We start from the raw sequence: 14,615 nt of genomic DNA on the forward strand, positions 1-14,615 counted from the left end.
TTCTTGGACATTTCCAGTGAAGCAAGTGAAGAGATACATTAAGACCATTCACACTGCAGGGGAGACATTTACACTCAGTATTCAGTTTTGTCCTGGAATGCTTGAAATCCTGCTGATCTTGTTATTAAAGTAATATATTTAAGCACAACTAAGTAAAACTTTAAGAAAAAAAATAGTTAATGAGAGTGAAGTTCTCTTCTGGAAGCTATTTTCAGTTTAGCTAGTGTTTATGTAAGGAAATAATTGTCCCCCTAGCACTGCAAAAGCTTGACGAATGGAAAAGCTGAGGAGAAAAGATGGGTCAGCTTGGTACATCACCAGGGATATTCTACACTATGAATGTCTTTAGCAATGCCTCAGAAGGTGTGCAAACCATAATAAAACCCTCCTCAAGGCAGAACACATTCCAGTTGCTATAGTATACTTTTAAGAATAGTGAAGGTAATAAACATATATTGTAGTCAGTAAAGTGAATAACCTTCACAGAAATACTGTGATCTCTGGTCCTTGCATAGCTCCTATACAGTAGCATAAATTGCCCTACAACTCCCAGTTCCCATCTGGGGAAGGATTTCTCTGCTCCACTGCAGTGTAAATCTACTTTCCACCAATACTTGCAAGCTTTTTCCATGAGGGGAAAGTGAGAAACTGAAAATAACGTGCTGGGCAGTAGTTGCAGATCACTTTTCTGCAGACATCTGAGCTGTTGTGCCTCTCAGGAGTGTCTGAGGATGAGAGAACACAATGCAGGCCTAATTATAGCTAAAACTGCTTCTCTTGTCTGAGCCTGATTTGTAAGCTGTCTGTGCTGTGCTTCCTAGGCATACAACAGAAAATCTTGCTGCAGCAAACATCTGCTTTCAGGGATGGCAGTTCTACCAAATCACTTAATTCAGGACAAAAAGATACATTACATAAAACTAGCCAAGTTGTAAAGGCAGCAAGTAAATTGTCTGCTTCTTACACTTCATTCGGTCAGTCTCTTCTGCCAGGCAGCCAGCAACAGAGCAAGGGGACACAGTCTCAAGTTGTGCCCGGGGAGGTATAGGCTGGATGTTAGGAGGAAGTTCTTCCCAGAGAGAGTGATTGGCATTGGAATGGGCTGCCCAGAGAGGTGGTGGAGTCGCTGTCCCTAGAAATGTTCAAGAAAAGACTGGATGAAGCACTTAGAGCCATGGTCTAGTTGATTGAATAGGGTTGGGTGATAAGTTGGACTGGATGATCTTGAAGGTCACTTCCAACCTGGTGAATTCTATGATTCTTGTAAATGAGCAAGTCATTTACAATTAGAGAGGAATGCCAAGCCCAGGTTTCTGTTGAGTCCATAGTGTTTTTAAGGTGAAAGAGCAGCCAGAGCCTCTGAAAATTTCTCTCTTCAGTGTAACAAAAATACTTTCTGATGCCAAGGAAATTATGACATTTGAGTTTAGAAAACAAAAAGGCCAGCTTATCTCCACTCCACAGTGACTGGACATATGTATCCAGCACATGGATTGATTCTAAAGTTGTAGGGATTTTGAGGAAATCAAAATATCATCAGCACCAGTCCTTGACTGATGAAAACTCAGATATGAGATCTTGGAAGATCCCAATCAAGCAATAGAGTGGCTCCTGCAGTTGATCAGTGTAGTACCAACTGACCCACATATACTTTCAAAGCTGGGGAAATTATATGATAATGAAGGTGACAAATCCCAGGCTTTTCATTATTACTATGAGGTACTTGATCTTTATTTCTTTTTCTAATGCACTTTGTCATAATTAATGAAACTTTTGCTATGGGTTCCTATAGTGAATTAGCAGTTGATTAAATGAAGGTGTTTTAAATGTCATCCAAAAAAAAAAAAGGAGGGGGGAGGAAAAAAGCCTTTTAAAACACCTGATTTTTGTGGTTAGATCTTAAGGAAGCATATAGCTTCTTTCCACATGATATTTGGCCCCAGGCTTTGATTTTTCATATGATTGGGTTTTTTTATATTGACCTTTAACAATTTAATTTTGAATATAAGCTGAGGTGAAAGAAAAGATGATGTATATATTAAATTTAATTTTAAAGGGGTGTAACATGTAGACTGCATTGATTTGAAGCTGTATTTTTGTAGTGGTTACATAGGTTTGTGTAGTGTACTTGCATTTATGCATGTAAGTTTATACATATATTTCAATGCTGCAGCTACATTATGTCTACGCAGCTGCATAAAGGTAGGCATCCTCTCCTGTCTCAAACCAGCTATAGTACTACTGTACTTTATATTCATCTGGTTTAGAAACAGGAATAAGACAGGAAGTTGTTTTGCTGCAATCCTTTTCTCTGTGTAAAGTGAGAATGACCAAAGGCTGTGTTGCAATCTGAGTACTAATGGAATTGTGCTTGACAATAATTTTTCTGCCTGTTTCAGTGGCAATTTCTGAAAAACCAAAATTGATAGTTTTATGCCACAGGCCTCAATACCATGGGGATCAGAAAAGATGGGGAGAAGGTTTAACATAAGCAAGTTCCAAGTTCTGTTTATTGCACCCCAAGTATGAGCTTATATACCTTCTATCAGAAAGCTACATAACAGAAGTACAAATCATGTTAGACTCTAACTGGTTACATACACTTGTGTTAGGACGTTAGGATTACACACCAATTAGCATAGACATTCTCCATATTCTCTCAACAACACATTTGTTGTGTCTAAGCAGAGATTGGAGAAAACCACAGGCTCCAGGCTTACATTTGTTTATATTTGTTACACCATTCTGTAAGGTCATTCCAACCTTCCACTTTATCTCTATTCAGCACTTACTGAGCTGGTGCACTCTCGCCTGTCCGTGGCTTATGTTCCAGTATTTAAAATTCCAATAGCTGTACCACAGTCAGACAATTCTATAAAATCACTACATTTAACATTACTATATCCAACAGTTTTCTATGTATGTTTATGTATGTATATCATAGAAAAGAATGCTTTTAGGTGAGCTTTCCAGCAGACCGATTTGAGTGTGGAATTGTACATGTGTTAGTTAGCATTGTGTGCTAGTCTGAAGCAGGCTGGAGTGTTTTGGTGAGAAGGACTAGATCATAGGCTGTGAAATAAAAACAAGAGTGATGTCTACTTCACTCATAGGCTTGCTGAGATGTATAAAATAAAAGCAAACATAGATAGGACACTTGGCACTCCACTCTCGCTTGGGCTGCTGGATGAGCTACATCTTACTCTCTAACCTCACCCTCCATTTTTGGGACTAATCCACTTTGCTTCCTAACCTCCTGGCCAAACCTCTGTTCTTCCTTGGGACTGGGGTAAGGTTGAGAAGGGTAGGGGGAAGGTGAAGGGGTGGTTGAGAGCCCCTCCTGAGGACTCAGGTTTCTGGGAGGGGAGTTGTGTTTCTGTATTACATTTTATTTTGTCTATTTCTGTCTATAACTGTATATACTGTAAATATCTGCTTGTATATTGTGCTAGCTGTAAATATAAGCTTCATTCTTATTTCCAGGGCTGGCTGAGTCTAGTCTGGGTGATTTCTAAAGTGTGAGGGGGCAGGGAACACCCAAACCATCAAACATTGTTGAGTGTTTTAGGTTGCTTACTGATGTGACTATTTTTGCTGTTGCAAACCATTTAAAGTAATACTTCAAGTAAAGCTAGATGGAAAATATGACAGACTCATCTCAGGTAAGTTCTAAAAAGCATTCTATAATTAGAAAACTTAGTATGCCTTTCTTTTTCATGATTACTTGGTGTAGCACACTACTTCCATTCATATAATACACGTTTTTGGCATCTGGAGAATTAAATGCTTGAGTAAGATATTCCAGAAGGAACATAAAGATGTTGTTTATCACTAAAATTGTGTTTCTTTCACCTTTCCTATTTTGTCAGTCGTACCGGTATTTCCCGTCAAACATTGAGGTCATTGAATGGCTTGGAGCCTATTACATTGACACCCAGTTTTGTGAAAAAGCCATTGAGTACTTTGAAAGAGCAGCACTTATCCTGTAAGTAATGATTATTTTATGACTCCTCAAGTATTTTGTGATTAGATACCCGTAATTATATCTATCTGCTACTATTAAACAGAGTTCCATGTAACACAGGATCTCATCATCACAATGTGTAATTGTTTTAGCTAATAATCTAATTTTTCTAATAATACAGTGCATGATTACCTTAGCTTAGCCCATTTGCAGATGAAGCACAGAGAACTACAGAAAAAAATAAACAGTATAAAACAGAAAACAAAACAGCAGCTACCCAACTCCCACCCATTCTGCCACCATGCCTGCAGAAAAAAGCCAACACCAAGAACCCAGAACCAGCAGCTGGAACAGGAAGGCTCCCATGTTGTGATCTGAACTTCAAACCCCCTAATACTTTGCCCTAGTTAGCACTTACACTTTTTGAAGCTGGCATGACTGCAGCATGGTATGAGTAAGCAGCAGATTTGACTCAGTCCATGACATTCTCTACCCCTTATTCTATACCATCTGCATCATGCCCAGCAGCAATAAACATCAAACAATAGACATCATATGTTAGTCACTGTCCATTCTCACTCAAAGTGAGATCATTTTGCAGTACACAGAAGACTGCTCACTGCAAATGCTCTGGAGCTCCACTCTGTATCAGTACAATCTGGATCAGTCCATGACCAGTCCAGATGGTGGGGCTATGTTTCCACCACTGGGGCAAGGGAGTCGCCATCCCTGGGGCAGTTCAAGGCAAGGTTGGACGTGGCACTTGGTGCCATAGTCTAGCCTTGAGCTCTGTGGTAAAGGGTTGGACTTGATGATCTGTGAGGTCTCTTCCAACCCTGATGATACTGTGATACTGTGACTCCTCCTACCCTCCAACATAGGACTACAAATGAGTGACTTTGAAGCCTGAAAGCCTAAACTGAGGGTAAACTTTGTGTGAACTGTGCAGGCTTAATTCTTCCTAGGAAGGCAACATGGTAGATGAAAAAAATTATGAGCATTTAATAGTAGATCTTCGCTAATGCCATGCAAATTATTTTGTTTTTTCATTGTTGGGCAGTGTGCATAATTTTGTTTTATTTATACGCAGACCGACTCAAGTGAAGTGGCAGTTGATGGTTGCCAGTTGCTACAGGAGAAGTGGTAAGTTCTGTAACTTTGTTGCAATTGTTTGGCAGTCTGTCACATTTTTTTTTCTAATTAGTTGTGCTTGTCCAATCTGGAGAGCATATGAAAGGGGATTCTAAGATGGACAGAGACTTTTCACAGAGCCTGTAGTGACAGGACAAAGGGCAATGGTTGTAAGTTGCTTAATTCTTACTCCTTTTTGACATCAGGTGTAATTTCTCAATGTTAAAATAGTATTTGCATTACACAAATATTTTCTGACTGGGATAAGCCATTAATCAAAATTAAGAGATGAGTCTTTCTGGGTTTTTTAATCACCTAAAATATATTCAGGACACTTGATGTAAATTATACTCTTCTTTCTTCCTGTTCCACTTTGTCTCTCTCCTTTGTGCTTCTTTAGAACTTTTCCATGATAAGTAACTTCATTTTCTCATTCTGCTCAGTTATTTAATACCCCAATGAGAAAAGGAATAGGGCCTGAGAAATCAGTGAATTAACAGTTACAATGGGTTTTGGTTGGTTTTAAACCATTTATGACTCATTGGCAAAATTCCCAGCTTATTGTGTTAACATAGAGCATGTCAATTTTTCCTCGTGCTAGGAAAATGAAAATAGTGACATCTCAGCAGATTTTTGGTCAAATATTTCATGGATATGAGATTTTAGATTCAAAAAGCCTATTAGTCCTTTCTGTAATAATCCATCTGAGCCAAAATTGAAGTCAAAAGGCTTAAAGAATAATGACTACCAGATCTGAACAAAGGAGGGACACGATTTGCACTCTCCTGGAAGGAAGGACAGGCAGAGCTCAGCCGTTACATGTTTCCATTTGGCCAATCTGTACACTTGCAGCCTCAGGTACACCACTGCTCTACTTGATACAGCTTGTCTAGTGGGAGTGTCATAGAACAGTGGGGTCTTACAGGCAAGGCAAAAATAGGAAACTCATCTTTGTTAATTCTATCATTGATAGAGTAATCTGCACTGTTTTCAACTGCTTTTAATTTTTACTATCAGCAATTAAAGAACCATACTTTAATCAAATTTGGATCTTATAATGTTAAATAACATTAAATAATGTACTCAAACTAGAAAGATAGAGTGTTAAACTGTATCAGTTTTCCATCTGATATTCTTTTTAATGTTTGGATATGTGAATAAGAGGCATTTTTTTGTTTGCAGGTAACTACCAGAAAGCTCTAGAGAAGTACAAAGTCATTCACAGAAAATTCCCAGAGAATGTTGAATGTAAGTTGTTTCATTGAGTGGTACAACTAGCAAAAGATGCTTTGTTACACTTATTATGTGTGTTAGTAATGGTATGCTGTAAGTATTTTTTCATATGAAAAATATTTTCATGAACTAACATTTTTTTTTTCATGCTAGTGCTGCACATTTTCAGTGGCAACACCACAATGTGAGTTAAGAAATACTAGGGTAACGTTGAAGAGCAGAGATAAAAGTAAACTACTTGGTTAATTTTCTTTTTAGAATCATAGAATGGTTTAGGTTGGAAGGGACCTCAAAGATCATCCAGTTCCAAACCCCTGCCATAGGCAGGGACACTTCTCACTAGAACAGGTCACTCAAGGCCTCATCCAGCCTGGCCTTGAACATCTCCAGGGAGGGAGCAGCCACAACCTCCCTGGGCAACCTGTTCCGTTGTCTCATCACTCTCACAAACTTCTAGTTTGAATCTCCCCTCTTCTAGTTTAAACCTATTACCCCTCATCCTGTCTTTACAAGACCTTGTAAATAGTCTCTTCCCAGCCTTCCTGTAGGTTCTTTTCAGATACTGGAAATCCACTATAAGGTCTCCTTGAAGCCTTCTCTTCTGCAGGCTGAAGAGCCCCAGCTCTTATAGCCTGTCCTCATAGCAGAGGTGTTCCACCCTTTGATCATCTTCATGGCCCTCCTCTGGACTCACTCTAGCAGTTCAATGTCCTTCTTGTGTTGGGGGCTCCAGAACTGCACACAGTACTTTAGGTGGGGTCTGACAAGAGCAGAGTAAAGGCAGAGAATTGCCTTTGCCCTGCTGGCCATCTCTTGATGAAGCCCAGGACATGGTTGTCTGTCTGTGCTTCATGTGCACACTGCACCAGCCCCTCCTTGTTGGTGAGCACTAGCTCCAGCATAGCACCTTTTCTTGAGGGTTCCTCTACTACTTGGAGAAGGAAGTTATCATCAGTGCATTCCAGGAACCTCTTAGGTTGCTGGTGCTCTGCTGTGTTGTCCTTTCAGCAGATGTCAGGGTGGTTGAAGTCCCCCATGAGAACCAGTGCCTGTGATCATGAAGCTTCTCCTATTTGTTTGTAAAGGGCCTCATCTGCTTTGCATTCCTGATCAGGAAGTCTGTAGCAGACTCCTACTACAATGTCACCTTCTCCTGCCTTCTCTTTAACCTTTACCTGTAAGCTCTGTTCTTGCATTGCACATCTCCATGGACTCTGGTTTATCACTGATGTAGAGGGCAACACTCCCTCCCCTTCTCCCCTGCCTGTCCCTCCTGAAGAGTCTATAACCATCTAACCATCTACCCGCAAGCTCCAGTTGTGGGATGCATCCCACCATGTCTCAGTGACGCTAATGACATCATAACCCTGTAGGCTTGCACATATGTGCAGTTCTCTCTGTTCCTCATGCTCCTTGCATTAGTGTAGAGGCAATTTCAGTTGTGTTTATATTGAAGCTGACTTACTGATGGATTTTCCCTTACCCTAAGTTTTGGGAACTCTTTTCTCAGTCTGTACTTCAGTCCTGGGGTCAGATCTTACCTGTCTATGCTCAGGCACTTCTGTAGCTATCAACCTATCTCTACCCTTCATGTCATCACTACCACCTGATGCTTTCCTCTTGGCAGCTACTACCTGAAGGGGATCTGGCTCATCTCTGCAAGATTTTGACTGCATTATTTTGACCCCACTGTGTTTTGGGCAGCAGATTGAGAGCCCTTACTTGTCCCCCATTGCTCCCACATTGGTGTGTTCCTCCCACACCTTGCCACATGGAAGCCTGATGACTTTATCCCCCTCCCCCTTCACATCCCATTTAAAGCTCTGTCAATTGGCCCTGCAATCTCTTCTGCAAAGACCCTTTTCCCATCTTTGAGAGAGGTGTCTCCTGTTTGGTGTCAATAACAGTGGTGCTATATAGATCATGCCATTGTCAAAGAACCCAAATTTATGGTGGTGACACCATTCATGGAGCCATGTAATAAAAGACTGTATATGGCTGCTTAATCCAGTGTCTCTGCCATCGGTTGGAATAGTAGAAGAGAAGATGATTTGTGCCCCTGAGTCTTGTACCACTCATCCCAAGGCCCTGAAGTCTTTTTTTGTTGTTCTGGGCCTAGCAGTCATTATTTCTTCTTCTCCTACATGAAAGATCAGTAATGGGTAGTAATCCGTAGAGCGCACCAAGCTAGAAATTTTCTTAGCAGCATCCCTAACCTGGGCTCCAGGTAGGCAGCACACCTCCCTGTGAGAGGGGTCTGCCCAACATATTGGTCCCTTTGTCCCTCTCAGAATCCCCTACAACTATCACTCTCCCTTTTTTCTTTCTTTCACTAGTCCTAATTCTTGGTGCTGGCGGACATGCGCTGGGCAGCTGAGCAGGTGGACTTTCCCCTCCGTCCTCCTCTGCCCAGTCTGTTTCTAGTGCCCCATATCTGTTGTGCAAGGCCAGCTGGTAAGACTGAGAAGACCGGGAAGACCAGGAGAGGGCTCTGCTGCCTCTGGGCAGGGGAACAGACCTGCCTCCACTCCCCGTTGTCTCCTGGGTGCCCACTCTGTCTGGGTAGCAATATATATGCATACTTCCTAACCTTTATGTATTGAATAAACATGTATATTCAGTCTTTCTTATGATAATATGTCAGATTTTTAACTTTTAGTCTCTTCTAGTTGGAAGTCCTGCTGTATGTTTCTAGATGTGAGAAAATGTTATTGTTATGTTTCGTCAAAGCCATGCCTTCCAGAAGAATGTAGACAGGAGATTTTGTTGTAGGGTTTTAAGTGTAGTTGGTCAACCAGTCTCTGGAAAAGCTGTAAAGGTTTTCAAGCTAAAATGCAGGAAACATGGCTTTTAGAAGTAAGGCATTTTGCAGAGCCAGTCACACCTGTACTCTAAATTAAAAACCCTTGTAGAAAATAAGGATTGTCACTGATTGAGTAAACATCCTCTTACGTCCCACACCATGCCTCACAAATGCCAGATCACAAGGTTGTCACTAGCAAGCCCACATTGTTAAACGCTGTGTGGGAAGAACATTCACTCTACTTGAACATTAAATTGTATTGTTCTGCTTTAACAAACATACTGCTTCTTTGAAGAGAAATTATAGAGCTGTGTTGTGCAAGAGAAATTCATTACTATGACTTCTCAAAGTTAGAAGCAAAATATCATGGTTTTGTTGGTCATGAATACTTAAGAGGAAAAGAGTACTTGGTAAACCTTTTAGAATGTTTATGTTTTCCTGAATATATTTTCTACAAAGTACAAAAAGGTTGCAGAAGTTAAACAAGACAGCTTAATAGATTTAATTGTTTTCTGCCACTGAAACAGTGGTTCTTCACTCTTCCTTCCTCCTTAGCTTGTTCTGATGCTTACCTGATCTCTCAGTGAACAAATTCAGTTCCTTAAGCCATCAGAAAAGTAACAGCAGGAAATGTAAGCAACAATTTTTTTGAAAGCAGTCAGGAGAATAATGGATCATGTAATGTTTGTTTCTGCTTCAGAAGCAGTTCTTCAAAGGGATGTTGACAAACACATAGGATTAGTAACAATGTTTTCAGGGCTTGGCATAGCACCTCTGGAGACTGTTTTTAGAGGTTCTTTTTGTTCTGCCCTACAGTTATAGTCAATCTTCATGTCTTGTTTATTAAATCTTTTTTTAATTCTGTAAATACTAACCTTTAAAAAATCAACCACAACTCCAGATGAAACAAACAGTTCTGATTCACTTGGCATTTGTAAAATTGCTTTCAGCAAAGTGCTGTTGATAGTGGCTTGTGATGGTTTGGGTGTTACCCGCCCCCTCACACTATGAAATCACCCAGACTAGTCTCAGTCGTCTCTGGGAATATAAATGAAGCTATTTATTTGCAGCTAGCACAATATACAAGCAGATATTTACAGTATATACAGTTATAGACAGAAATAGAAAAGGTAAAAGGTAATACAGAAACACAACTCCCCTCCCAGAAACCTGAGTCCCCAGGAGGGACTCTCAACCACCCCTGCACCTTCCCCCTGCCCCTCTCAACCTTACCCCAGTCCTAAAGAAGAATAGAGGTTCGGCCAAGAGGTTAAGAAGCAAAGGTGAGTGGAAGGTGAGGTTAGGGAGCTGCAGCTCAGTCAGAAGCCCAAAGCAGAGTGCGACAAAATGGCAAAAGTGTTATCCAATGTTTTCGTTTCTTCTTCAGCAAGACTCTGAGGGGAGTAGACATCACCATTGTTTTCCTTTCACAGCCTATGATCTAGTTCTTCTCACCAAAACATTCTACCCTGCTTCAGACTAGCACAACCCACCCCTGTCTACTTCAGTCAGTAATAATATGTTAGCATTATTATTATGCTTCCCAGTTTCCAAAGCATGTTGCAAATGTCAAGAGTCCTGAGCCAGATGAGGTAGTGCACCCTTACTTTCCACACATAGAAATGGTATTTGTACTGTTCACAGATATTGACACTGATTCACAGAAACCATTGAGATATTGGCAAAATATCACAACTTGCATAGTGATACTGGACTGGAGTCACCTTGTGTACAGCTATTTCTATTCAGTTTGTCCAGTGCTTGTGAACCATTTATAATGATGTTTTGCTTTTCTGTTAGGTCTCCGGTTTTTAGTTCGCCTCTGCACAGATATGGGGCTGAAAGAAGTCCAGGAATATATGACAAAGCTCAAGAAAGTGGAAAAATTAAAAGAAATAAGAGAGCAGGTATGCTTGTTTGTTCCTCTGATTATACAATATCACTATGTACATAGGTGAGGCTGAAATAGTGTTTATGGTAATTGAAGACACAAGCTTTTCCAAACCTAGAAGCTAATACACACTGTGTTTTGTGATTTGGGGTGTTTGTGGTTTAAGTTATCAATCAGCCTTACATCTGTCTGAATGGTTTTTGAGCACTGGACTTTCTGTGACTTTAAATACTAGTGAAAGATGAGTTATGTGGACACGATGGGAATGCTGGAACCACCCACATAATTCAATGTCTTGGAATGTCGTCTTTCCTACTTCTTTGCCAGATTGTATAAAATGTATTTAGGAGCCAAGTAGTAATGCAACTATAGGGAGAGAAGGGGAGCCCAAGAATTTGTCCATGTACTACAACTTTTTTGCTATTTACAAAGCTGCAGTATTGACAGATTGCACAGGCAGAAGTAAATTATTCTTGTTGGTGCCAATTTGTAAACTGAAAAGAGCCTTAATGGCAAAGCTACAGGCTGTGAAAGGTATCTGTCTTCTGTTCAGGGGAGTGAGTGTGTGTATGTATGTGAGCATGCACACATGCATCATTTTCTTGCTGTTCCTGTGGTCATGTTTTCAAATTAAAAATCAGCTTCCTGTTTGAAAAGCATTACCCCTGCTGTTGAGCAGCAGAGTTCAAACTTGATCTTCCTTTATACTGAAGAGCCTCAAAGCTACGTTAGGACATGCTAAATGTTATCTCATTTACTCTGATCCTAGTAATACTTAAATGGCACCCTTTTAATGTCAGATAACGTGTAATTGTGTTCTTAGTTCACTTTTACTTCAGAGAGTCAGCATATGCCCATGTACAGTAGGATAAGTGAAAAATGAAACTCAAAAAGGAAAACACTGGTCAAAGGATTCCAAATTTATGCTATGATCTTACTCTAGGGGGCCACTTGAAATATATTTGTTTGGATTTTCAGTAAAACACTTGGGGAAATGGACAAAAGAAAGCAGTCCACAAATGTAGTGATTCTGATATTCCTTCATGTCTCCCCATAATGGTATCAATAAGAGTGGTAATATGAATTATTATCATTAATATTAATAACCAGGCAAAAATAGTAACACCGGTATGAAAATTATTTATTACCATTAGTTCTCACCAGAAAACTTATTTATAAGGTATGAATGCACTGTTGTGGGTATTTACACAAGGAACAGGCAGTTTAAACATTAATTAGAGCTTTTGGAGATTCTTGTGGTGCACTATTGCCATTTGCCCTCTAGGGGGACTCGAGAGGCTCCCTTCTGCCGAAACAGAAGGCACAATACAGAGCAGAGTAAACACAACTAAAGCAGAAAGCTTTCATTACCAAGAGGCTTTTTAGAATATTTGCTGACAAACTGATATCTCCGGATTTCTGGGGCTGCATTATAATTCCAGACAGTACCCAAAACACTTGGAAAGTTGCTGTTGTTACTGTTATACCCGCTGGAGACTTTTGGAGTTTCCCCGGGACTCTGGCAGGATGTTGGGGCTTGTATATCCTCTGACCTGGTCTTGGTCCCTTCTCAGGCAGACAGTGTCCTTTTCAGGGCTCTGGACTCCCCGTGGAGGTTTGCAGATGTGCAGGCAACCACAGTGTCTTGTTGCATGGCTGTAAGCTGCTCTCTCTCACCATGTAGGCTGTGGTGAGGTCCTTGTAAGACAGCTCTCCAGGTAGGAGCAGCTTGCCACTTTCAATTCATGCTGAGGCTGGCCATGAGTTTCAGGCAGCTTTTGGCAATGATTCTTCCCTACTGCATGAAGACACTTACTGCCTCTCCCTGGTAAAGTGAGGCACAGCAAACTTTCCAGGTGGACCAGCTTGAAGCATCAAAGTTTTCAGGTACACAGCAAATCTGGTTTTAAGCATGGCAGCATGGCAAAGTGAATGAGAGTTTACAACATCTGACTGTATTTTATCAATTGCCTGAGTCCTGATGGCTTCATTTGGCCACAGAAATTAGCCAATCAAAATGGCACTTTGCTGAAACTGACCATAGGAGGTGAAGCCAGGGGCTTGCTTTACCCCTATTTGGGAAAACAGGGCCATGCATAAACAAATGTATGCACCTTGTTCTTTTCCTGTGCTGCTCCCAGCTCTAGCAGAGCTGGGGCTATTTTGGTCTTCCACAAAAGTAAGCAAAACAGATAACCAGATATAATAATCCCTATCCTGCAAGACTACTAATTGAGAGATCTCTTGGCAGTGTGTTAAAAAGGCTTTGCCTGCTTTCTAGGGAATATCAATTCAACATCAGTGCTATACATAGTTCTTCGCAATAACTTCCAGCACCTCAGTGCTTCATTCAGGAGTGCTCAGAGGTGAACCACTCAAAAAGGAGAAGTGTCTTCAGGGAGACCTGAAGGGTGCCTACAAGAAAGATGGAGAAAGACTGTTTACAAAGGCATGTAGCACGAGGACAAGGGGCAATAGTTTTAAACTAAAGAGGAGTAGATTTAGATTGAACATTAGGATGAAACTTTTTACTGTGAGGGTGGTAGAACACTCAAACAGGTTACCTAGGGAGATGGTGGACACCCCATCTCTGGAGATATTCAAGATCTTGATGGTACTCTGAGCAGGATCTAGTTAGAAGTGTCCCTGCTTACTGCAGGAGGGTTGGACTAGATGACCTCTAGATGCCCCTTTTAAACCCAGGACTTTCTATGATTCTGTGAAAATTGGATTATTTGGTCTAGTTGATTGGATAGGGACGGGTGATAGGTTGGACTGGATGATCTTGGAGGTCTCTTCCAACCCGGTTGATTCTATGATTCTATGATTTTACAGTTGGAGAGAGTGGGGGAGAGGTGAGGGGGGGAAAGTAAAGATTGTCACATTTGTTTTTCCTGTTTATTTCATGTTGGAAGCAAGATCTTTCCTCAACATACTTCTGTGCATTCTGGTGGGGAAAAAGCTACAGTCAAATGTTTTAAAAAGTTTAAATCATCTAATTTATTTAAGCTGTTAGTAACATAGAAATTGTGCTTAAATTATGATTTTTTTTTTCATTGTGACTAAGTTGTTCAGGGTCTTGTCCAAATGACAGAGATGTCAATGGAAACCAGTACAGATGCATGATAGCACAAAGCATCAACCATTGCATAGTTAGTTTAGACTGTTCAGACTTTAATAGTGATCATAATTCAACCATGATGTGGAAAGCTCATTCTATATATTACATTTCAGTATTTCTCTTTAAAGAGTCCAGTGATCTTTATCCTATCACAAAGTCAACCTTGCAAAGCAGAATTATAGGGTGGTTTGGGTTGGAAACAACCTTTAAAGATCATCTAGTTCATGCTTCTGCTATAGGCAAGGAATACCTTGCACTGGATGAGGTTTCTCAAAGCCCTACTCAACCCGACATTGAATTCGTCTACTGATTAAATATCTGCAGGTTCTCTGGGCATTCTGTTCCACGTACTTCCTATAGGGTTGCCCAGAAAGCAAAACTGGTTGTAAATTCAAATAAGCCTATTGTAGTTTAAAGTAAACTAATTTTCTTGTAAACAGAGAAAACTGAAATGCTCTAGGTTTAACAAAAC

The 14,615-nt window shown here is 40.5% G+C and overlaps 1 protein-coding gene across 4 annotated transcripts in view; it reads left to right on the top strand.

Moving 5' to 3' along the window:
• The window catches only part of IFT88 (intraflagellar transport 88), a 52,778-nt gene that overhangs the window by 26,011 nt on the left and 12,152 nt on the right, over nt 1-14,615 (top strand). For all 4 annotated transcript variants that reach the window (XM_064171654.1, XM_064171623.1, XM_064171634.1 and 1 more), the window contains exons 19-23: nt 1,569-1,719; nt 3,870-3,985; nt 5,055-5,107; nt 6,278-6,343; nt 10,932-11,038. In XM_064171654.1, the coding sequence (XP_064027724.1) occupies nt 1,569-1,719; nt 3,870-3,985; nt 5,055-5,107; nt 6,278-6,343; nt 10,932-11,038 (493 nt within the window). The remainder of the gene's footprint in view (nt 1-1,568; nt 1,720-3,869; nt 3,986-5,054; nt 5,108-6,277; nt 6,344-10,931; nt 11,039-14,615) is intronic.

The sequence above is a fragment of the Pogoniulus pusillus genome, chromosome 3 (assembly GCF_015220805.1).
Source record: "Pogoniulus pusillus isolate bPogPus1 chromosome 3, bPogPus1.pri, whole genome shotgun sequence".
Lineage (NCBI taxonomy): Eukaryota > Metazoa > Chordata > Aves > Piciformes > Lybiidae > Pogoniulus > Pogoniulus pusillus.